The sequence below is a fragment of the Balaenoptera ricei genome, chromosome 3 (assembly GCF_028023285.1).
Source record: "Balaenoptera ricei isolate mBalRic1 chromosome 3, mBalRic1.hap2, whole genome shotgun sequence".
NCBI classification, from domain to species: domain Eukaryota; kingdom Metazoa; phylum Chordata; class Mammalia; order Artiodactyla; family Balaenopteridae; genus Balaenoptera; species Balaenoptera ricei.
In genome coordinates, this window is record NC_082641.1 from 63,012,676 (window position 1) to 63,038,282 (window position 25,607).

A 25,607-nucleotide genomic window follows, 5' to 3' on the forward strand; every position below is an offset into this window, starting at 1 on the left:
AATCTATTCTAACTATAGAATCTTATTATGCTTCACATTCAGCTTCTTTAATACCTATTTACTGAACTTTTCCTAGGCAGCAAGTGTGTGTGTAGAACAAATGATAAATGACAAACTACCTTTTATGAAAAATTTGATTTATTCTGTCAACTAAACACAAATAATTTCAAGAGGTACATCAAAGAATTATTCCTAAATGGCTTTTTTTTCTTGCTGTACACAATGTTAAGGGCAATCCTGTCAGCTCTTAAAGCTCTTGTTTGACCTGCTTTGTCAAATGCTTGTGAAATGATATTCAGAACGGCACAATGTGATGTCAACTTGCATTAATTCTTTCCCAAAGAGAGGTGTTCAGTATTCAGACTGTGTTTGTACTGGCACAATTTATATTTCGGCTTCATCTCAGAAGGTTTACAAGTACCATTTCCTTTGGAAGACTCTGTTCTTGTTTGCAATTTCTCTTCTAAAACAACCTTTGAAAGGACAATAATGATGTCCCATAAAACTGCTTTCAGGGAAGTCATTAAGGAAGTAAATATTTCAAGGAATTGAATAAAAATGTTACATATACCTATATTAAATTTTACTATTTTCTTCCTAGATATATTATGAAAAATTAAAATGATCCCTTATTCAACTAGTATTTTTCAATGAAGTAAATCCATCAACAATACTGCTTTTGTCTTTATGTAAAACATAATTTGTTTTCAGCTAACAAGAACCACATACAAATGTTCCTAAAATTATATAATGTTTTCTACTTCAGTTGTAATAATGATTGTATGTCAGCAAACACTTAAATGTTTTGCTGAGTTTCATAAACAACAATATAGAATAGTAAAAACATTAGCTTCAAATTTCATCTGAAACAACAATGTAAATCACTCATGCATTATTCTATCTTGCTTAGAAAACAAGAGAACGGTTTTAAGATTCTGATGATTTTGAAATAAATTTTTTGGTTTCCCTTATTCCCCAGCAAATCAGTTATAATTTTCAGTGCAATCATATAGCAACCATAATTCAGTTGCCTGCTCAAAGTCTTTTCAAATTTTGTCCTTTCCACCTTTTTTCTGAAGTTGGTTTCTGATTGGTTCCGTCAACACCAAGGGTTCTTTTATGACGGTTGCTGAGTAATTTTTGCCTAATAGTTCAACTTCCACTTGTTGTCCCACTTTACTTAGCTCTACAGGGACGTACGCGAAAGCCAGACTCTTCTGGATGCTGTAACTGTAGCTTCCGGAGGTCGTGTTGCCAACCACCTGAAAAACAAGACCCTACCGCCCTCAGCATCTCGGTCACAGCTTTGTGTGCTTCCTCTTTAGATGAAAATTCTCAAAAGATACGTTCAACTTACAGAGTTTTATGATATGCTGTCTGTGAGGATAACACTAGGAGGAAAACTTCACTTTTTTGAGAAGCTTAATGAAAGTTTAAAACTTATGAAAAACAATTCTCAAAATACACATCCATGTTGCTCTGAAATTTATCAGTTTTAAATAACTACATCTAGTTTCTTAATACCTAGGACTATTTTGCTCAGTTTCATGCCAAGAGATCTGATAGGAAGAAGGATCAAATATTTTCATTTTGAACTTTAAAAAATTCTCTTCCATCAAACTAGCATGGCAATAATAGATACAAAGGAGAAAAATCTAAAAATCCAAATGCAAATCTAGTCAACTGTTCCTGCTGGTATTTAGAAAATGGCCTGCCAGAATAGTGCTGAATTAAACTCTATTAATATATCAATAGTCAATGTGAAGTGAATCTTCTATATGAATATATACAGATTTAACAATTCCTGGTAATTGCTAGGCATTTAAATAAATGTTAACTTTACCCTCTCTAGCTCTACCATGTACAAAACATTTTGCTAGACATTCTGGAGAATGAGCAGAGGCATGGTTCCTACCCTCATGAGCTTCCTGCCTAGTTGAGGAATTAACATACAGACACGAGAAACTGTAACCAGGAAGCCAAGGTAGGCAACGTAAGTAAGCCAGGATTTGTTCTACATTTTGAAGGTAGGTGGAGTTAGGTGGGTAGAGAAGGTGGATAAAACTTTCCAACATGAGTGGAGACATGGAGTTCGGTGTGAATGATCAAAATTAACAAGGATGAAATAGGATAACTTGGGATGGCAAACCAGAGAAAAATACTGAACAAGGAATCAAAATTTAGGAGATGAAAACAATAATTTTATGCTACCAAAAAAAAAATCTATGTAACAATCCTGATTAGAAGATTAGATCTGGTTTCCACAACTCCTCTTATCTGAAGGAAAAGATGCAAGAAAAGGAAAAACAGAGTAAAATGCAAAAAAATTACAATACTGGTTTAAACACCACTTTTTTTTTCTAACATCTTTATTGGAGTATAATTGCTTTACAATAGTGTGTTAGTTTCTGCTTTATAACAAAGTGAATCAGCTATACATATACATATGTCCCCATATCTCCTCCCTCTTGCATCTCTCTCCCACCCTCCCTATCCCACCCCTCTAGGTGGTCACAAAGCACCAAGCTGATCTCCCTGTGCTATGCGGCTGCTTCCCACTAGCTATCTGTTTTACGTTTGGTAGTGTATATATGTCCATGCCAGTCTCTCACTTTGTCCCAGCTTACCCTTCCCCCTCCCCGTGTCCTCAAGTCCAGTCTCTACATCTGCATCTTTATTCCTATCCTGCCCCTAGGTTCTTCAGAACCTTTTTTTTTTTTAGATTCCATATATATGGAATATGTATGGAATTGTTATATAGATTTTATATAGACCTAAGCTTCTAATCAGGATTGTTCCATATAACATATATATGGAATATATGTTAACATACGGTATTTGTTTTCCTCTTTCTGACCTACTTCACTCAGTATGACAGACTCTAGGTCCATCCACCTCACTACAAATAACTCAATTTTGTTTCTTTTTATGGCTGAGTAATATTCCATTGTATATATGTAAACACCACATTTTTAAAAAGTAAAAGGAAGACAACAAAAGCAAAATGATACATAGCCCGACTTAAAACTGCTTCTCCTGGCTACGCAACATCGCACTAATCTTTACAGCCTTACTGTCTAGCACAGCGGCTGCTTATAGCTGGTGCTCAAAAATATCCATGGACATGAATCAGCCTGGTGATGTTTCAGCTGCCTCAGCAAAGGGCTCACGACAGTCAACAGTCATATTACAGCATTTCTAGTCTCTTATGCATATATGACATTAAGTACAGACTCCTATCTCTGCAGCCCCAGTTTTTAATTATCTTGTTGAAACCCCAAATCAGAAGCTCTCCATATAATTTCTGAACTTGTTATGGTGATAAAAAAAAGTGAATGCATTCATTAGTAAAAGTTTCTCTCTGGCAGATTATTAACTGCCAAGGTATTGCTGAGATAAAACACATGTTTTAAAATGGCTTTTCTCCTCTAGATCATATTTCTGTGATATAAAACTGGGATTTGGGTCAGGGAGGCTGGAGTTTGAATCATCGCTTTTTTGAAAGACCTTCTTGGTAACTTTGGTTTCACTTCTGAGTCTCTAAAACAGAGATTTGTGTTTGGAGCTCTGGGAAAGTTAACCTGGTTTTCTTGGGCATCTTAAGAAAACAGGAAGAATCCTGATCGAATCTCTTGGTCAAATCCCCTAACTCACTGGGTAAAAAACCCACAATCACTCTTCAGAGACTGCGTGCCCCATCTCCTTGGGCCTTCCCATCTCTTAAAATCCCAGCAGTGATTCTTCTTGCAGTTATTTCTGCATTAGTAACTTTAAAGAAATTGCATGTTTATTTTGTGAGTGCTTTTCTTAAAATATTTATTGAATACTTTGCTTTCTGTTCGATTATTTTCATTTCTCCTTTAATTTCTCTCTAATCCAGGGGTTGGTAGTCCAAAGTATTTTAGAAAACTGGCCTTTCCTTTTATCTTATTACTAAATCTCCAGGGAAAGGTTTTCCCTGGCATAAATTCTATATCATTCTACCTTAAAATCTTCCAGATTCAATTAAATCCATTGCTTCGTTTTGCTCAGTGAATCACAAGAACAAACCACCCTCACCCTTTGCCTAGTAGATTCTCATATTCTTTGTGAAATCAAACGTCAGCCTTCTTTTTACCAATGTAAACAATCCTCACTTATTTTTAGCCTTGTCTCATTCTTCTCTTAATTATGAGACTTAAAGACGCCTGTAACAGACTTAGAGAAGATAACATGGTAAATAACCTTTGAAAGCGGGAACATAATTTAAATTGGATGATATATTATGTTTCTTTGGCTGTCCCTGTGTGTTTTAGTTTATTAATAATGAAAAAGAAGACTTTCTAAACTCTTCAAACTTCCTTCCTCTAAAACCTTTTCTTCAAAACTTACTTCCCAGCAAAGCTGCTTTTATAACTAATTAAAGCCCCCTCCTGCCCACACTTATGCCTTGATTTTTTTATATAAAGCCTTACTTAAAGTCATAATCCCTCCCTCTAGCACTGCCCATCTCCCAATTAGACTTTACTTTTCCCCAAAGTATTCATCGCCCTCTGACATGCTATTTATTTTATGTTCATTGTTTATCTCTCCCTCTCCTGGAATATAAGCTCCATAGGGGCAGAGATTCTTGTCTGTTTTGTTCACTGCTGCATCCTTAGTGCCTAGAATATTTGTCACATACCAGAACTCAGATCTGTTGAACAAATAAATTAACATGTACCCTATCGCTAGCATTGCAAATATCTGCATGAATAGAATACCTAATACAAAAGGTAGACCAAATCCAAAGTCAGGAAATAAAAATAAAAAAAATTTCATCTCATTCTAGAGATAAGGAAGATCAAGGAGTGTCATCTGCATGATAAAATGATGATCCTACTAAGCATCCAAGAGCAGACAAGCTGATATCAGGAAATTTAAGAGAAATATTACTAATAACTAAAATTACAATTGCCTTAGCAGCTCTATAAACAGATGGCACGTATAGGAAAGATGAAAAATATAATGTGTAAACTCAGTGCACAAATGAGGCAAAGGGAATAAAATTTAAAAATGGAACTTGAAGGGGATATATGTATACATATAGCTGATTCATTTCATTGTATAGCAAAACCAACACAACATTGTAAAGCAATTATACTTCAATAAAAAAAAATGGAACTTGGGTTTCCAGGGTTCTTCTTTTTTTCCAGCTTTGTTGAGATACAATTGACATATAACATTGTATAAGTTTAAGGTACAAGTTTCCAGTTTTTTAACTTGGGTATGGTCGCATTTAAGATGACTAAAAATCTGTCAGTTGAACATGGTCGATGTGGGGTTGCATACAGAATGTTATGACAGAGCTTCTCGTTCATTCCATGGCCAAGTAAAACAGACTATCAGTAGATGTATGAGTGCAGACCGTATTAGGAAGACTGAGATAGTTGGATGAGAATAGAGTGAAAAATGTAGAACAAAAAGATGAGGTGAGGGAAGTGTAACAACCACGGAAAAATTAATTAGAGGCGGAAAGAACCTTAGACATTATCTCACTCAGTGGCTTCATTTTGTAGATGAGAACACTGAGACCCAGAGAGGCTCAAGCAGTTAGTTAATGGCAGAGGTGGTTATCAGTGGAAATTGTGGGCAAATCTTAAATCAGAGAAAGAGCATATTAAGAAAAGAAGGCTGAACCAGAGGTCTAGAATAGAAACAGGAAGGGGAGACCGGGAGGTAAGACTAGGAACGGTTCAAACAGAAGAGCAAACAACACAATTAAAGGTGAGGCATTTGAGAAAGAGCTTCAGATCTGAGAAAAGATCTATTGGCTTCATATAATCTAAAACTATAACATCCACCTGTTACTCAGATGTGCAAGAACTGTGGGTATATAATGAAGTGCTTAGGAGAATACAGTGGGCCATCAGACAAAGAAGAGAACAAATGGGGGTATTCAGCATGGCTTAGAAGAAAGGATAAGAATTCAAAGTCCAACTGTACCTGGGTCAGAAATCAGCTTCGTCAATCACATGTCATAGCTGTGTAACCTCAAGCAAGTTACTTAATCTCTCTGAGCCCCAAAGCCTCATCTTTAAATGAGAATGATCATACATATCTAGGAGGGGTGTTGTAAAAGTAAATGAGAGAGGGACTTCCCTGGTGGTCCAGTGGTAAAGAATCCGCCTTCCAATGCAGGGGACACGAGTTCAATCCCTGTTCAGGGAACTAAGATGCCACATGCCACGGGGCAACTAAGCCCGTGCGCCATAACTACTGAGCTCACGCGCCTCAAGGAGAGAGCCCGTGTGCCACAAACTACAGAGCCCATGGGCCCTGGGACCCACGTGCCACAACTACAGAGCACATGCGCCCTGGAGCCTGTGCACCACAACTAGAGAGAAGCCTGAGCGCCGCAATGAAAGATCCCATGTGCCACAACGAAGAGCTCGCATGTTGCAGCTAAGACCCAATGCAACCAAAAAAATAAATAAATATTTTTTAAAAAGTAAATGAGAGTACATAAAAATATCCAGCACTAGTAGGAACTCTGGAGATGTTAGTTCCATGTCAAACTGACCCCTGCCTCAGGCCAAATGGCCATATCTTTAGTAGTCCAAAGGCTGAGATTGACACCACTGGCTCTCCTCTCCTCCAGTGCTCGTTTTGTCACTGAAGAGATGGGGAAAATGAAAACAAGTATTAAGTAGGCTGTAGTGCGTAAGGAAGAACAAAACCCAACCTGGGAATAGAATCTCTGAGTATTTGGGTGTTGACCAAGCAGACCCTGCTCAATACAGAACAGATGTTTAGATGAGTCTTGACGGCCCTGTGGTCGCCACATGGTCTAAGCTGAGTGTCCCTGCCTGATAACCCCTGCCTGATAACACCAGCCAAAACACAGCAAAACACTGAGCCAAACTGGGTTTTACAAATAGTCATAAAAAGTGGAGGAAGTGAAATTCTATTGATAGGTTATCTAACTCTGGCTTTACTGAAGACCAAGAGAGACAGTGAAATGTAGCATCCCGAAGGGAGAAGAAGGTAGTCTTACTCCCCCTGAAGAACCAAAGGACTTCCACTTTTTCCTTTATTTACTAAGGTTTAACCCTCTCTTGTCATAGATGTTTTCATTTGGAAATTGTTTTCTGCTAATGTGCTAAGGTACGAATTGCTTCCTCCTGAAAGATCCCTGAGAAGCTAAGTCAGAATACTAAATTCTCTATAAAATCTCTCTCTTGCATTCACAGATACAGATGTGGTGAGCCAAGAGGTCATTTTACCTTCTCAATCATACCTTCCTCATTGTCCAATGTATTTCAAGTCCTGCAGTTTATTTTCTTTCATTAAACCATATAGAATATTATGTTTTCCAAAATGAGCAGCATTTCATTTTCCTTTCTGTTAAGTAATTTCTGTTTCTTGAATGTCACTTCAGAATTCAAAAGAGTGTCATCTCACCAATAGATAAATAACTAGCAAAAAACTGTAAACGGAAACAGAGACAAGGAGTTTCTGCTGCAGAAACACTGCAGTGGCCCCTCGCTATGGGGCCTCAGCACTCACCTTGCCATCATACCAGATGCTTTCATTTCCCTCCGGATCAACATCGTCCGTTGCCAAGGTGAGGCAGACCAGTCTCCGTTTCAGCCCCTTGGCTTTAATCTGTTTCAGTGCTTGCTTTCCTATGAAGTCTGCTGGCTGCAGAAATCCAAGATAATGATGATGAATGAATACTCAGACACTGTGACAAGGTTAGAGATGCAAGCATTTAAATTTGCCTTTGCTATTTTCTCGCCAATTACACATTAAATAAAAATACAGATTGGATCAAACGTCTAGACAAATATTTCTTAGTCCCTGAATGACACCTATTCTTTCAGAAGAGGTTAGACTTAAGGGTAATAACTTGTGATAACAATTTTACCAGAACTACCTAGGCAGAAAAACGTAAGGCATGATATTGAGATGGTGGGTTACGAAAGGGACCCTTGTATCTACTGGTTCTGGACAGTGGGACCGGTGGACAGTGATCAAGGCGCGACTCAGTTTCTACCTAAAGTAAGCCTTTCCTAAGAAGGAAATTCACTTTTTTTGAAATGTGATGCCAAAGCAACTCCAAAATGCCTACAGTTTTTCCTTCTTCAGAATAATGGTCCCCGGAATGCATTAACCTACTGGGTTACACCGTTAGTTCATTCAAGAAATTTATTGAGCCCCTACTGTGTGGGAGGTATCATGCCGGGCCCTGGGTTACAAAATTAGTCAAACACAGACATTTTGATCAAAGAGCTTATTCTGTAATGCTGCGCTTTTCAACATTTTTTTCCCCTCCTTCCCCACAACACATGACAGATGACATTCCTACTCCTAGTGCAGTCCCCTGGGCACAATCAGGGTTATTCCCAATGCAGCACAAGTGAGTGAGAATGACACTGTTATACAGAGGACGTTGAATCCATTCTTACACGCTAAGAAAAGTAGGGAGCATGCAAACTTTCATGTTTATTAGTAACACACCTTACAACTGAGTAGGACAAACAGGTGAGCCATGACTCCTCAGTGGAGACACTTAGCTGATAAAGGAGACACCATTCTATCCAAGCAGAATGCCAGGGACACTTGAGAAGTATAAGAAACTAGTCAGAGGCTAAGAGCAGTGAGAGTGCAAAGGAGGGAAGGCTGACCCGGGTGGGGTGTTGGGGTAAGGCTTCTACATAAATGTGCCCATCTCTTTTCTTAAGGAGCCAAAGGAAGAATTTGTGATATCTAAATCACATCTCTGGTGAGTTAGATTTATAATGTGGAAGAAAAAATTCTCAAAACAGTTCTCAAAGACTATTCTCTGAAAGAAAAGGAAACAATAATTTTGATTTCTTCACTGGTCACAGAAGAAAGGAAGCACTCTTTCATGCCAAACATGTCCTCTGCTACCAACATGTAGGATTTATACAGCTCTTTCTGTGCACATAACATTAAGGATTAGGTTCAGCAAGCCCCTTCACCTCTCAGTGAAGCAGCAGGAGGGGTCCTCACACACCCTCTGCCTGAGACCCTCCCCAGCTCACTCCCTTACTGACTCAAAGCTTCTAGGACAAGCCCAAAATGCAGTATGATTTCTATGGATATTGCAACTTTTGATTGCTGACTGCACAGGAAGCTAAAGAAAGTTTCCATTGGCCAAGGTTAAAATAATTGCAAAACAAAAGTCCAGTTCTTTCCCCTCTGCTGTGATCCAGATAGTGAGAACCAACTACAAGCTTTATTATGAAACCAGATAAAAATTCAAAGAAGACTGGAACCCATGTTATTTAAGACAGGACTACTGGGGGAAAACAAAACAACAAACACAGGAAGAGCTTGATTCATTTGAGTTCTTATGTAGGATAAATTCATGATAACGCAAGTCATAACAAACCAAAGTTTATTATAGTTAAAACATGTTTATCTAAATACAGAAAGAATGTTACAACAGAATTTTTTTGCTATCTTGGTATATTTTTAAAAGAAGACTTGCTATCATGGATACATGATGACAAGGGATGCTTTTTAGTGTTCTTGTCTCTATAGGAAGCCAATGATTGCAATGAAAAAAAAAAAACCACTTTATCGTGTGGAAAAGCACACAATCCTGGAGTGGCCAAGCACTATATAGTGTGTTTTGTGGAGTGCTGGGAGATCCTGAATAACTTCCTCATCTCCTATTATGAAATCTGAATCTTTGCTGATAGAGATTCATTTAGATCTTGAAGGTTTGGGGTCCTCCTGAGTCCCTATTAAAGAATTTTCTTTCAATTATTTACTCAGTTGTTGTTATGCCCCTGCTATGTATCAGGTACTAGATACAGGATATTCAGAGCTAAATACAACAGGGTCTTGTAGCCTCTGGGAGGTCCCTGAGGAGATGTGACCCCTTCCCTCCACATCACAATATGCCCAGCGCTGAAATTATTTTATCTCCTCAATGTTTTAACATATCAGAGGAAAAAAGAATGATTTGAGATTACTGGAAACATGGTAGAATATGACAGCAATAGTATACAAATCAGCTATACCAATTTGAAACACGATTCACTGTTGCTTCTGTGTGTTTTATGAGAGTGTGAAAATCACAACATTTTGGAAATTTAAAACAAAAAATGTCTAATGCATGTCTAAGGCAGAAATGCAAACAAACAGTTGCTATGATGGGGGCATGTACAGTGGGACCTCAAGAAGGCGTATGATCAGTTCTATCTAGGGTGAGAGGGGGTCTGGGGCAGCATTCTGTCAGCAACAGCTTTATAGAGGAAGCAGCTTGAACCGAGTTTGAAAGATGAGGCTTCATGATAACTACTGTCTGCATACCCTTCTCCAAAAATCCTCGCGCTTTTAAGTCGATCTTCCCAACAATCCATAGATGGTGGATTTGGGGTCTAAAAGAAGTGAGTTAATTTAGCCAAAGACACTCAACCAAGATCTCAGAAGTCCCAGCCCCATTCTTTTCATCTATTTTGAGCTGCCTTCACTGAGCCTCTTAAGCCAATATCTGCCACACCTTCAGAGGGACTGTGGTGAAAGCTGGCCGCATCCAAAGCTTTCAGAAATGGGCACTCTGGGGGGTGCTGGACGAGAACTGCTGGGGTGGATGCCATGGGGGTGGGGGGAATAAGATGTGCTGGAAGGGGAGTCTAACTCTGCCAAATTCATAATTTTACCAAAGTCTAAGCAGGAACATAAGGTACCAGTGAATCATAAGAAATAGGAAAGATGGGCACCCCAGAAAACTTCCTTTAAAAGAGAAAATTTATAGTAAAAAATTCAAAAAATAATTTAATTCATTATTAATTAAATTAAGTTACTAATTTAATTCAAAAATTAAAGTAGTAAGTAAGTAATATTAATAATATTTACAATTTATTAGGCACTTGCTATGTGCCAGACACTATGCTGAGGCCTTTACAATCATGAGCTCATTTAATCCTCATTAAGATTCCTATAAGACAGATCATTTTATCCCCAGCTTAAGAAGAGAAGGCCCAACAAAGTTAAGGGTCTTTCCTGAGGCTCGGTTATGTAAGTCAGCACCTTTAGATTTTATCCATATGCATTTTTTAAATGGCTGTGCCTGGAGTCTATCACTGGCAGGAACAGCTGATGTAAATACTCTAAAGAATGTTTCTTTTAAATTATTTTGAAACACAAATATCTGATATCACTTATATGTGGAATCTAAAAAAAATGATACAAATGAACTTACTTACAAAACAGAAACAGATTCACAGACATAGAAAACGAATTTATGGTTACCAAAGGGGAAGGGGGGAGGGAGGGATAAATTAGGAATTTGGGAGTAAAATATACACTCTACTATATATAAAATAGATAAACAACAAGGACCTACTGTATAGCACAGGGAACTCTACTTAGTATTCTGTAATAACCTATATGAGAAAAGAATCTGAAAAAGAATACATATATGTGTATAACTGAATCACTTTGCTGTACACCTGAAACACAATACTGTAAATTAACTATGATTCAATAAAATAATTAATTAATTAAAAAATTATTTCTAGGTAGCCTGAACCTATCTTGAATGACATTCACTACACAATAATATTTTTGTACTATGTGAAAGGATTTGAAAACACCCTGAAGGTTAATATTAATGAAATTTAACCTCTATATCTGTATATCCCTGAATTAGGAAGTGATCTTGTCAGCAATATCGTCCTTAGACATGAATGAAAACAATACTCAAACAACAACAACAACAAAAACCTAATTAAAAGTAAGGAACACATACTTAAAATACAGATAAGAGGTAACACCTGCCCCTTGAGACAATTCTCCCTTCCCAAGCTAACCTTGGGCCTGACTTGGGAAGATTTAAAAGTGGGGTACGCAGTGGTTGAGAATCCGCCTGCCAATGCAGGGGACACGGGTTCGAGCCCTGGTCTGGGAAGATCCCACATGCCACGGAGCAACTAGGCCCGTGAGCCACAACTACTGAGCCTGCGCGTCTGGAGCCTGTGCTCCGCAACAAGAGAGGCCGCGACAGTGAGAGGCTCGCGCACCGCGATGAAGAGTGGCCCCCACTCACCGCAGCTAGAGAAAGCCCTCGTACAGAAACGAAGACCCAACACAGCCATAAATAAATAAATAAAAATAAATAAATAAATAAAAATAAAATTTAAAAAAATAAATAAAAGTGGGGTGATAGCATTTCATTCTCATTTTGCTTGGCTTTCCTCCCAAGATTGTAGGCTTTATTATATAGTTATTATTTATAAATGAGAGAGGAAAATGTGTCTGAAGGTTAAGTGCTGTGATTAAAATTGGTGCCTTCAGGATGACCTGAGAACAGAAATGTATTTCTTAATGAGTCACTACCAAATTAACTACATAAATAGCTGTTTATGTCTTTGAGAAATATTTCTGGGGCACTGAGATTATACCTTAAAATAATTTTGCCTTATATTTCTAATCTATTAATTTTTAAGAAGCAGTAAGAGCCATTAAAGCAGCCACCTGTGATGCATCCTAAATATAACATCCACACAGATGAAAACATTAAGTAGATTTTAAGTGAAATGTAACTCCTCATCTCTTACTAGCTTTATTAAAAGCACACATATTATTGAAAAGCACATGGAAATGAAATAAATTAAACCAGTATATTTTGGGTTGGGATTCTCAGAGCAATGGAGAGTTTTCAGATGTGTAGCTAAAGCGAATTAGACAGCAGCAGTGGAAGGAAGGTTCTGATACGAACTCAGGGTGGTGGGCTCTTACAGACCAGGAGAGAAATGATAAAAACCTAGTTTTAGACCTCTTGTGTTCCATATTTAGAGTCAAAACCCATCAGAAAATTCAAAGCAGTCATCAGTTTGATTGAATTTCTGGCCAAAATCCTTTTAATCTAAATGTAAAAAGTTTCCAAAGGCATAAGAGGATCAGTGTAACATCCTGGGTCCTAAGAAAGCCCCCCTTAGAAACCAGGCACAGCACTGGTTGTGGAATGACGCTCCCGTGTTTGCAGATCTGAAGACAGCTGCAGAGAGACCCGGTGGTCACCAACTACCGTCAGTGGCAGAGGAGAGATGAAAATCTGGGTGATAGATTTCTGTCGCTGTCCCTCAACACATTCCTGAAAAGTTCCTTATTTAAAATGAGGCCAGGAATCATTCATTAAAAACAGTCCTCATGGGACTCCCTTTAGAAAGCACGTGGCCCTGACTAACCTGCGGTCCATATGAACCTTAACTTTCTCTGGTCATTTGTCAAATACCAGGTGCATCTGTGTTTGTCTCGCAGTTAAACTGATGAAGCCATATACTGGATTCGTTCATTTGGGGGAATGGATCTGACCGGCCCACCACCCCATCAAGACAAATTATACCAACATTCATTTCATAGTCACACAGTTAGAATCACAGAAGTTTTTAAGCAGGCAGAAAACTTAGTCCAAGGTCATTTTTCATATGAGAAAATTAAGGCCCAGAGTTAACGTTCTTGCCCAAAGTGACAAAGTGAGTTATTACCAAACCTCGAATCCAGGCTTCCCAATTCTTGCTTCCTTTTCCTCTATGCAGAACTTTGTAACATTCCATGTAAGTTTATAATAACCACAATTTCTCTATCTCTTTATTAGCAAAATATTAAATTATGAGTGTAGCAAGTCCAGTCTATTATTGACTGGAAATGAATACTCTCACATTCAGTTTTTATTCTTTGCTCTTGGCAATTTAAAACAAACAATTTATCTAGCATTTTTCTAACCAAAACCACTAATCAGTTAAGTATTCCTTCTCAAAAAGGTCTTTAATATAACTAGAAAAGGGACTCTATTAACCCAAAGAAAGGTGTGGATACATTGAAACCTGGAGAAAATATTTAAAATATGATTCCCAAGCCAGGCCAATAATTCGTTAATTAGCATCCAAACCAAACTAGATGTTTTCAAAATGAAAATAGCCCCCATTGTGTTTTATGAATATTACTAGATTCAATATTAAAGAAAATATTTACTTTTCAGTCTTTGAGTCTTATGATTCACAGGAAAACAGTGGAATGGACTTGTGGCTTTGTCAGATGTACTTTTTTTTTTTTAATTGGAACATAGTTGATTAACAATGTTATGTTAGTTTCAGGTGTACAGCAAAGTGATTCAGATGTACTTTTATGCTTAACTGCATTAGCAACAATTAGAACATAGAGTTTTCATAATAGCTTTCATCTCTCTGGACTACAGTGAAGAACAATTGCCCATTTGGTGTTTTAAGTAGAGCACTCAAGCCTAAATGCAAAGTAAATAATTATTATTTATTTCTTAAAGGAAATAAGAAAAACACAACGAAATGAAGCTGGAGTCTTCAAAAAATTGAAAGGGTTTTATCTATAGTTGGTTTTCCATAAAAGATTTGTTTTAGATTCCATTCAATAAGATGGAAGGGACCTAACATTTATTGAGGTATCAAATGTTCTTTAGCTCATCTAATATTTATAACAAACTTATAAGGTGGATATTTTCTTCATTTTACAGCTGATAAAACTAAAGTGCTTTTAGGTTAAGCAACTTTAGTTTTAGAATAGGTTAGTGGCAGAGCCATGGTTCAGACCCTTCAAATACTTACTAAACTGGTACGAATTATTGGACACAGAACCAGCCCTGAGGATTCTTGGCCTCTGTCCCCAAGGAGCTCAGAGTCTAGCTAAGGAGGCAGCCAGTATTATGGGGTGTAAAAATATCATGGTAGAGATAAGTACAGGGTGCTATAGAAGAGGGATCCCAGCACTCCCCTGGCTTTAATTGCCACCTATATATCAATGATCCAAATCCATACTTTCAGAGCAGAGGTCTCCAAACCAATGTGCTCAGCTGCCACTGAGACTCTCCACTTGGCTGTTCCATAGCCCTCAACCTCGCAAGTCCTTCCAACCTCTGAATCACACCCTACCTGTGTTTCCTAGTTCATTAACAATATCCTAGATCCTACTTTCCACTCCCTTCACAAATAGTCCTTCATGTGGTCTCCAGCCTACCTTTTTATTATCACTCATACCTCTTTCTTCTCTATCCTATGGCCACTGCCTTAGTTGAAGCTCTCAACATCTCTCCACTAGATTTCTTCAATAATTGGGGAAAGTTATCTTCCAGTCACCAGGGTAATTCCCTTTTAACCTGTTTTCCATCACCAGAATGTCACTCCTTACTCAAAATCCTTCAAAGGCTTCTCAGTGTCTCCAGGATACACTCCAAATTCCCTAGCCTGGCAGATGAGATCCTTCCTGATGAGGTCCCAGTACTTCTCTGGCATTATCTGCATCTGCTATGTGCCAGCCCTGATAAGTGTTGTGGATAGAATGGTAAACAAGATGTATTTTGTATTGCCAGAATCTGTACTCAAGAAGTTTATGTCAAAAGATCAAGAAAAATGAACAAAATAATTGCAAGCTGTAACATATCCCATAAGGAGGATGTAGCTACAAAATTTCTTTTAAAAATTATCAAATAAAATCCAATAACATAGAAAAACATAATATATCATTACTAAGTGGGTTTTATGCCAAAATTAAAGTTGGGTTAACATTTGAGAATAAATGTAATTCATCATATAACAAAGTAAAAAAGAAAAACCATATGATTATCTCAATGGATGCAGAAAAAGCACTTGCCAAAATCTAATATTCCTAATTCAAAAAACAAAAAACCCAAACTTTTAATGCTAAGAACAGAAAGGAATGTCCTCAGCCTGATAAAGAGCATCTATGAAAAACCTACAGCTTACTCTATGAAAAACTTACAGCAAACATCATACTTAGTGATGAAAGACTGATGATGATGATGAATGTTTTCCATTTAAAATCAGGAAACAAGATAAGCATGTCTGCTCTTACCACTTCTATTTAACTTTGTTGCAGTTTCAACAAGTAGAGGTTCTAACCAGTACAATAAGGCAAGAAAAAGAACTGAAAGGCATCCAGATTAGAAAAGAGACAAAGAAAAGCTTTATTTTCATACAACGCAATTGTCCATGTAGAAAATCCAATGGAATCTACAAAAAAAAAAAAAAAAAAAGAAAGAAGAAAGAGAACTACACAAAAAAAGTACTAGAACTACTAAGTGTGTTTAACAAAGTTGCAGAATGTGAGATCAATATACAAAAGCCATTGTTTTCTACACACTAGCAGTAAACAACTGAAACTTGAAATTTAAAATGCCATTTACAATAGTATCAAAATACAAAATACTTAAGGATAGATCTGTAAAAAGATATGCAAGAGCTATAAACTACCAAACATCTTTGGAATTAAAGATTACCTAAATAAACAGAGAGATATACCTCATTCATGAGTTAGAAGACTTGAACTGACCTATAGATACAATGCAATTCCAGTCAAAATCCCAGCAAGCTTTTTGATTCATGGAAATTCAAAGGACGCAGAATAACTAAAACAACATTGTAAAAGAACAGCAAAGTTGCGGGACTATCACAACGTGATTTAAGCTACAGTAATCAAGACAGTATGGTATCATTATCAAGAAAGATAAATAGGTCAATAGAACACAGTAGAGTCCGGAAACAGACCTAAACACATATGGACAACTGTTTTTTGACAAAGGTACAAAGGCAATGCCATTTGAACATATAGCCTTTTTCAACAAATGGTGCTGTAAACAACTGGACATCTATATGCTAAAAAGTAAACTTCAATCCATATCTTTTACCAGATAGAAAAATTAACTAAAAATAAATCACAACTCTAAATGTAAAAAGATGATAAAACATCTAGGAGAAAACAGCAGAAAATCTTTGTGACTTTGGGTTAGGCAAAGATTTTTTACATACAACATGAAGAGTATGATCCACAAAAGAACAAATTGATAAGAACTTTAAAAATTCAAAAATTAAAAACTTCTGCTCTTTGAAAGTCACTATTAGACAGCTATATGTATACATATATCCCAAGTTCCATTTTTAAATTTTATTCCCTTTGCTCCATTTGTGCACTGAGTTTACATGTTATATTTTTCATCTTTCCTATACGTGCCATCTGTTTATAGAGCTGCTAATGCAACTGTAATTTTAGTTGTTAATAATATTTCTCTTAAATTTCCTGATATCAGCTTGTCTGTTCTTTGATGCTTAGTAGGATCATCATTTTATCATGCAGATGACACTCTTTGATCTTCCTTATCTCTAGAATGATATGAAATATTTTTTTATTTTTATTTCCTGACTTTGGACTTGTTCTACCTTTTGTATTTGGTATTCTATTCATGCAGATATTTGCAATGCTAGCAATAGGGTACACGTTAATTTATTTGTTCTACAGAGCTGAGTGTCTAGCTGGTATACTTTAAATGTCAATTTATTGCATGTTAAGCTGTTAAAATTATAACAATAAAATAAAAGCAATCTAAAGAATTACTTCAATTCATTCCCAGCCCAGGGTTTCCATAGACTTCCAAATTAGAAAGCAGTGAGCTAAATAGCACACTTAAGCTTTTAGGCTGGAAATAGAGTATTGTTTCATAACAGAAATTGGATATATATGAGGATAATGATTCAATGGTTGTAAGCTTAATGTGCTCTGACAGATGTTTCAAGAATGATAAACTAGATCTCAGACTAGATTTTACTTCCTTTTTTTCCTCCCTTTCTTTTTTTCCCCCGTTATCATTCAGCAACAGAAATGGGTAAGAGACTAAGGATGGCTTAATTAAAATAACACAATCGTGTGGCTCATATAGATAACATAGCAAGTGTCTTCGACCACTCTGCAAGGTGGTATTTCATAGAGTTTTAGACACGGAAGGGAGCCCTCATTTTACAGACTAGCAATCCCAGATGGAAAATGAAGTTAAATAGCTTTTCCAAGGTCACAGAGCTAGAATTTGGTGACATTTAAAAAAAATTCATTCAAAAAAAGAAAAAGAAAAAGAAAAAGATTTGGGGCAGAATATATTAACTGGTAGCCAATTGTCTAACCAGGCTGTTTTTCTGCTTTCCTGTTTATGCACAGGACCATAAGCAGGTATGAGGTTAAAATAACTAAGACAGTGGTTCTCAATCTTCATTGCATAATAAAAACAAGAAACCAGACCCTACCCCCAGGGTTGATCCAATTGGTTTGGGCAGGTCAGTGTTCTCAAACTTCAGCGTTCATCAGAATCACGTGGAGGGCCTGTTAAAACAGATTGCCAGCCCCACCCCCAGAGTTTGATTTTGGGGGTTGGAATGGTGCCCGATAACTTGCATTTCTAATAAATCCTGAAGTCACATTGATGCTGCTGGTCTGTGAACCACACTTTGAGAACCATTGAGGGTAAGGCATCAGGTAATTTTTCTTTAAGTTCCTCAAGATGGTAACGTTCAGCCAGTTGAAAATCACTGGCCTAAAAACAATCATTCTCAATCTTTTTTGGTATCACCTGGGGAATTAAAAAAAATACTGCTGCCTGAGTCTCTACCCCAGCGCTTCTTTTTTAATTGATCTGGGATGCAGCCTGAGCCTTGGGAGTTTTTAAAGGATTGCATGAATAAAGGAATCGTACTTCAGATGATTGTGACATGCAGTCAGGACTGAGAGTCGCTGAAAATTTTTTGCCTCCTCAAATCTTATTACCATTTACCTAACATTTCCCCAGAGCTGGGTACTTTCACCACCATCACATATTAGAAATTCCTTTCTAACTGGTTGTCTATGAACAATGATTTATTTCCACTTCGATGTTTTACTAATGCTAATATTTATTGAATACTTGGATGCAGTCGGCCTGGCGGTGAGGGTTTTGCCTCTTTACCATCCTTTTGTTTTGCTTTGCTTACTGAATGGTTATGCTTTAAATCATCTTTCCTTAAAGAGAGACCCTGTAATTTCTAGAATCAATACTGTCTTCTAAGTTGTGGTTAATATATATCACGTTTTATTCTGTTTCTGCTGGTTAGAAACTCAAGACAGGAAAAGAGAGGGAGAGAGAGAAAGGGTGGGGGGATCTTATAGAAAAAAAAAAAATTCTTCTGATCTTAACACATTACCCTTAATATTTGCTTCTCTGTGGCTCTTGGCTGGGGTTATCTGGAAATGGATAGATTCAGTAATTCCAAGAGGAAAATTCCAAGAATACTTATGACTGCAACCTAAGGCAGCTGATTTTCCTTTTGCTTTTAATTAATGCATTTCTTTCATTTCCAACTAAAAAAAAAAAGCCACTAATTTTTTCCCCCAAAAGTAACTTCCTCTGGAACAAATTATAATACTATTAAGCACAATGATATGACTTGTTTCAGGTAAAGGGGATTTAGCTGAGAAGACTTAAAAGGAAATATTCAGTTATTTTTACCTGTTTCACAGCTGTGCTTAACGCTTCCTGTCAGGACCCTATGCTCACTCTTTACAAGACAGTACGGATACGTGCTACTACACAGCCCTCCTCATGCAGAACAGTATTTTCAGAATTAAGGTTAAGAATGCATCCTACAGCTTTAGTTCCCAAAGTTCCATTTGTTCCAAGCTTCATGAGATCTGAGAGCCGTCAGGAGCTGTATCTTTAACTTTTAGACCTGTGGCCTAGCGAGGTGATTAATAAATGGTACTTAATTAATGTTAACTAGATGAATGAATGTATACACATGTCTGTATTTGCTTCACATAAGCCCACACCATAGGGAGACCAAGGCTCAGACAACTCTAAGAGTTAAGGAAGGCAAATGCCACCTTTACGATCTAAGATGTCTTCGATACTCCGTTTTTCTTTTCCTGACTTTTGTACCAGTTTTGATAAGAACACAGTTCAGCCTAATGAGGTCAGATGGTCCATCTCCTCACCCACCCACTTTCCTTCTTAAAATGGCCAAAGCAGCTATTCTGATCCTACCACAAAACACAAAATTACTGATCACAAAAACATAACTGTGGGAGGTATTCATCGATGAAATGTAGCCATGTAGATTCTATGATACATGTTGCCAGAAAATTTGGGGGCAGTTTTTCAAGGCCGATAAGCCCCTTATGGGAAAGGACCTGGCTGGGAAAAGTGGTGGGTGAGAGAGCACTGCAGGGAGGTCAGAGTTCAACCTGGGCCAACACACAGGACAGCACCTGGGTCACTTCTCTGCGCTTCAGTTTCCTCATCCTCAAAGGAAGAGGCGGTGCTGAGTGATCTCCAGTGGTCCTCCTAACTCTGACACAGCCTGCATCTCTATATTTCTCTTCATATTATGGCTTACACAATCACTGTGGAAACACTTAAGGGCCGAGCAGGGAAGTCTACATATTTACTTTGAAGGATAAGAAAAGAATTGATTTTAAACTATTGTAAAATGTCAGGATTTAGGGTTTTGTTTTATTTTGATTGGTATTAAATACAATTATTCCCCTGTATTTGCTGCTTCAGTTTTCATATAACATCAATTTTCCAAAGCAATATGGACTTGCATTATATTATTCTTTAAAATGTTGTATGAAGCCAGGTTGGGTAACATTTTTGTTTTGAGGCACAGGACTTGAATTACCAAGGGACACAGTTCAGTTTATACTATAAATAAGTTTTCCAGGAACCTGTTTTACATTAGAGACTGCTACAAAACTAAGATAAAATTGTTGTGAGACCACCAAACAGGCTTGAAACAAAGTTGATCCAACCTATTCACCTGTCTTGGAAATTAGCAAGCATCGCTACAGTTAGGTTGATGCCCACTAACGACCTAAGTCATGGTAATTAAAAAAGACTGGCTTGATTAGGTCCAGGTCCTTGTGCTACATGGACCTTCACCCAATGAAAGCATTAGAAATTAACTTTATGACACCAAAATGAGAACCAACAATACAGAAATCATAAAAAATACCATAAATCAAAATCATTATCTATTAAATTACTTAGTTTTGAGCTGAGCTTTGGTTACTGAAATAATTTAAAGGAACTAATAAATATGCAATCCACACTACACCTGCTTATAATCATAAAGAGATTATAAGAGAGTTTTAAAAATCCATTTTCAACATGAAGAGATTGTTTGTGCCTTATTCCCGAACAATAATACCCAAACACTGAAGCAAAAAAGTCAGCTATCTATTTACCTATTGGTGACCAACAACAGAACTTTAGTGCTTTCAGGAGTCAGGCCATTTTCACCCTTATTTTACAAAGCTAAACCAAGACTTCTGTTATCAGAAGGAGCAATCTGCTGCTAGGGTCTGCCCAAACTTCAAGCACCTGCTTTCTCTGGTCTGGAGGCAGATGGTACATCATAAAGATAAAAGTCATGGGGAAAATGCACAGAAAGATATTCCCTTTAAAACCCTTTAGGAGGTTCTTTTTTCCTAAAATCTAATGCTATAAATATACATGTTTATGTTAATATCTTAGCTTAGAATTTGGGAACTGATTCAGGGGCATTAAAAAAGTTTCCTTAGCCTGATTCATATTCATGTGTTCACATATTTCCATAGAATGGGGAAACAGCCTTTACTTTAGCTGATTAGCACCTAAGGCAGGCCAGAACAGGAATTTTGGAATTCTAACAAATATCCTGAGCGAAAGCAGCTGCCATCCTTATCCTTCAATATTACTGCTAACTGTACCTCCATTAAGCTCTCTTATAGTAACTAAGACACCGCTTAACAGGTGTCTGAATCAGCTCAGGCTGCTATAACAAAATAGCACAGCTGGAGTAGCTGAAACAACAGGAGTTTACTTCTCACAGTTCTGGAGGCTGGTGAGTCCAAGATCAAGGTGCCAGCCAATTTGGTTCCCCCATGAGTCTCCTCTTCCTGGCTGGCAGACAGTGCCTTCTCACTATGTCCTCAGATGGTAGAGAGACAGAAACCTCTGATCTCTCTTCTTCTTCCCATAAGAACATTGATCCCAACATGGAGGCCGCACCTCATGATCTCATCTGAACTAATTTCCTCCCAAAGGCCCCGCCTCCAAATAGCATCACATGGGGCTTAGGGCTTCAGTGTATGAATTTTGGAGGGACACAAACATTCAGACCATAACAATGGAATAACCTCATTTATATTTGTGGGATTTGTATAGATGAGCTAGGGTGTAATAAATTGGCCTCATAATATGCTTTTCCACAATAATTATGTAGGGTGGTGTTTCTCAAACTTTAGGTACATCGGAATCCCCTGAAGCTTGTTAAACACAGATCTCTTGGCCCGACCTCCAGGGATTCTGATTTAGTAGGTCTGTGCGGGGACCTGAGGATTTGCATTCGTAACAAGCTCCCAGGTGATGCTGACGCTGTTTGAGAACCACTGATGCAGGGGTTCCCTTTGGAATGTTAATATCAGTTATGATTCTTTGGGCCTGTATTGGCTTCTCAGTGATACCTGTTTTATGCTGAACATATTTGAAATGTGTCAGTTTGCTTATACGCAGATGTTGCAATTACATACAAAGATGCTCAATAAGCAGATGGATAGATCTGCTGGGGCGAGGCTTCTTCGTGCTGTGAGCACCCAGGGAGAGTCAATTAATGCAGTATGTCTCATTAGCCAATTGTGACTTCACAAGTCACCAAGATTTACAAGAGTGTCTGCTGACACCTTATCCTTACTGATTTTTAATCTTAGAATTTAGATCTAGTCTTTAAAGTCGCTGGATTCTGCTATCTTACATCTACAAGCACGTTGCAATTGTTTGAACGAATATCAAATTTTGACAAATATTAATATGAAGCATTTGAGCAAATGCTTACTATACATGTTCAACTCATTTGTCCTGTAATCATACTTGGCTAAATTTTAAAGCATGGCTCTGTCATGAAACAGCATAATTTTAAGATTTACTTCAAATACACTTTGGAATGTAAACATACCTTATTTAGCTTTACAAAATATTGCAGTCCAGCTTCCAAGGGATTTGTATCACAGTTCATCTAAAAGGGAAAACACGTATTTTAAATCTTAGATGAGTGCAAATTGTTTTAATAACATCACTTTCATATATACTTTTTAGGGAAGAGAACACTTTTTCACTATGAATATAGATTCTGAAAAAGGAAAATTGTGGACTGGCCTCAATGTAAATTTTTTTAATCTAAAATTCAAATGTAGCCTTTCAGCAAATACTGTTATTTCAATAGCAAATTAGAAACTAAAATTCACAGTTTGTTTCCAAGGCTCTCTTTGCATAATAAACATCTGAGGGATACCACAACAATGATGTCTTCCCAGAAACAAGACTTTCAGAAGCCTTTATCTAATAATTTTACATAAATAGGTTTTGAAAAGGTATTAAGTAATTTACTTATCTTACAATCACCCAGAAATTGGGATAAGTAGAGGAAAAAGCAAGTGGTAGGAAAATGGCTTCTACAGAGTTCAGGAGAGGGAAAAGGAAAAAATAGAGATTGAATCTCAATCTTTTCAAATTGGTTGAGTTATTACAATATAGTTCAAGGGGAACTAAAGCCACTATTTGGGACTAGACTTGATTTTTGTTTGCTTGTTTATTTTGTTGTCGTTGGTCTCTTTTGCTCCAGGAGAACTGGTCTAAACCTCATAAAAAGTAGCCAAACTTAAAAAAAAAAGACAACACAGCCCTCGTATGAACTGGATGAGTAATATAAACTTGTTTTACATAACATAACATTTTGGCCTCATATTTCCTAATCCATTTGAGCACCTCTAAAATTATTTTTTACCTGCTCAGTTTCAGAATTCCAGGAAAAAAATGAAAACAAAGCCCAGATGCTTGATTGATGTATTAACACTAGAGGGCGTGCTGGCACTGCTGGGAAATCGGAGGGACAGGGGATGGAGAAAACCATTTCAGAGGAGGACTCCCAGGGAAAAGGCAGGGAGGCGCAGAAACGCCTGACCGCAAAGGCTGCTTCAGCTGCTTCATCCCTTGTGGAGTGAGGAGCCAGAGCCATCCTCTACTTTTCTCCCTGCAGCAGCCTCCGCTGAGAACCCCACCCACACCCGGCTTGTAGGCTGAGAATCCTTGTAACACAGCACCTCTCCTGCAAAACAGTGACTTGCCCCAGGGCCCTTGTTCTTTCAGGGGCTCCAGGAGGCTGCCCTCTCTACCTCAAAGCCCACTTGCTTCTTCCCCTGGTCTAGCTGTCCAAGGGACCCTGCCTGCACTTTCAAACCCACTCTGCCCTCAAATTTATTGTTATATCCTAGGCACTTTGTAGACTATCTAATCTCGACAATAACTCTGGAGGAGAAAGATTGGCCCTATCTTATAGAGAAGTAAACAGACTCTAGAGGGTTAAGGCCACACAGTTAGTTAGTATGTGGTGGAGGATACATCTGAACCCAAGAGACCCTACCCTGAAGTAAGTACATCTTTTACCACTGTCCCTTATCTCAACTCCCAGGCCTAAAACCTTAACATCTTCCAAGGAAACAACTAGCAAATCTGAAAAAATTAAGGGATCTAAAAATATCCTGCCATATTGGAGATAAAACAGAGAATAGAGCCACTTTTGTGTAATCTGGACCAAGTTGTTTATTATTTCTTAGTGTGATTGTGTTTTGAACAGGGATTGTGTGTAGAACTGCCAACCCCTTGCCCAAGAATCACCAATAATACCTCCTTCAGGGAGAGTTGAGAAGGTAGATGAGATCATGCCTAGGAAAGTGGTGTGTCACTACACAAATAGAAACCCTGAGTTCCCATTATTAATGGTGGGAGTGGGCTGGACCAACACATCCCAGACCACCAACCCCGCCCCCCCCCCTCAGAAAGACCCCTTTGGTTGCTACTTCCCCAAAAGGTGCGGGATAAGAAAGAACTGAGGATGGGCAATGTGACAGAGGAGAAGGAAGAATTTGAAAGGTAGTCCTCAAGTCCCGTGCGGTAGGCAGGCTCCCTTGGGATAGCCACAGCTCCGCACACAGTCAGAGACAGATGTCCAGGGCTCTCTGCTAAGCCGGAGGAATTAGGGCAGAATAAACATTATGTCATAATTCCACTGAATTTGCAACTGGGAAATTGAGGAGAAAAACCTCTTTCCCTAATTAAATAAAACTTCGGGGAATTCCCAGGTGGTCCAGTGATTAGGGCTCTGCGCTTCCACTGCAGGGGGCATGGGTTTGATCCCTGGTCTGGGGAACTGAGATCTCGCATGCTGCACGGCATGGCCAAAACAAAAAAAAATTTTTTTTATAATACATACTTTCTCTTACAGCCAGAGCCAATGTTAACGCAGTTAAAACTAACCCTTATACAAAAATCAGATACAATACACGTAAAATTTTAATAAAGATGCTAGCATTTCAAACCTCTGACCCCCAGGCTCTGAAAGCTTTCTCCAGTCTTAAGGCATTCATGGCATAGGTTCCAAAGTTGTCAATTCCCTCTTTCTGGCCTGCATTCATGATAATGTCATAAAGTGCCGCAGAATCTTCTCGTCTGTGGTACAGCTCCCAACCCAGCTCACCTGAAATACACCCACAAGTGCCCACCAGAGTAAGAATGATGATCATTGAGTCTAATGTGCATTAGCTAAAACACATCAATAAATGGAGAGATTCCATTTATGCAATATAGACATTGTTGAGTTTTAAAAGACCAGTTCAGAAAAAGGTTGCAACCAAACCCCACTGCAAAGGAGCCTGCCATATCACAGACGCTTTTGTGCCCAATCCTGTCCCCCGCACAGAGGGTAGCATCTAGGACATCTCATGACACA

At 38.0% G+C, this 25,607-nt stretch overlaps 1 protein-coding gene across 2 annotated transcripts in view; it reads right to left on the reverse strand.

Moving 5' to 3' along the window:
- Positions 1-885: 885 nt before the first annotated feature.
- The window catches only part of DMGDH (dimethylglycine dehydrogenase), a 65,804-nt gene continuing 41,082 nt past the window's right edge, over positions 886-25,607 (reverse strand). For both annotated transcript variants that reach the window (XM_059916631.1, XM_059916630.1), the window contains 4 exons: positions 25,198-25,355; positions 22,779-22,838; positions 7,528-7,662; positions 886-1,262 (listed from right to left, as the gene is read on the reverse strand). In XM_059916631.1, the coding sequence (XP_059772614.1) occupies positions 1,047-1,262; positions 7,528-7,662; positions 22,779-22,838; positions 25,198-25,355 (569 nt within the window). In that variant the 3' untranslated portion in view covers positions 886-1,046. The remainder of the gene's footprint in view (positions 1,263-7,527; positions 7,663-22,778; positions 22,839-25,197; positions 25,356-25,607) is intronic.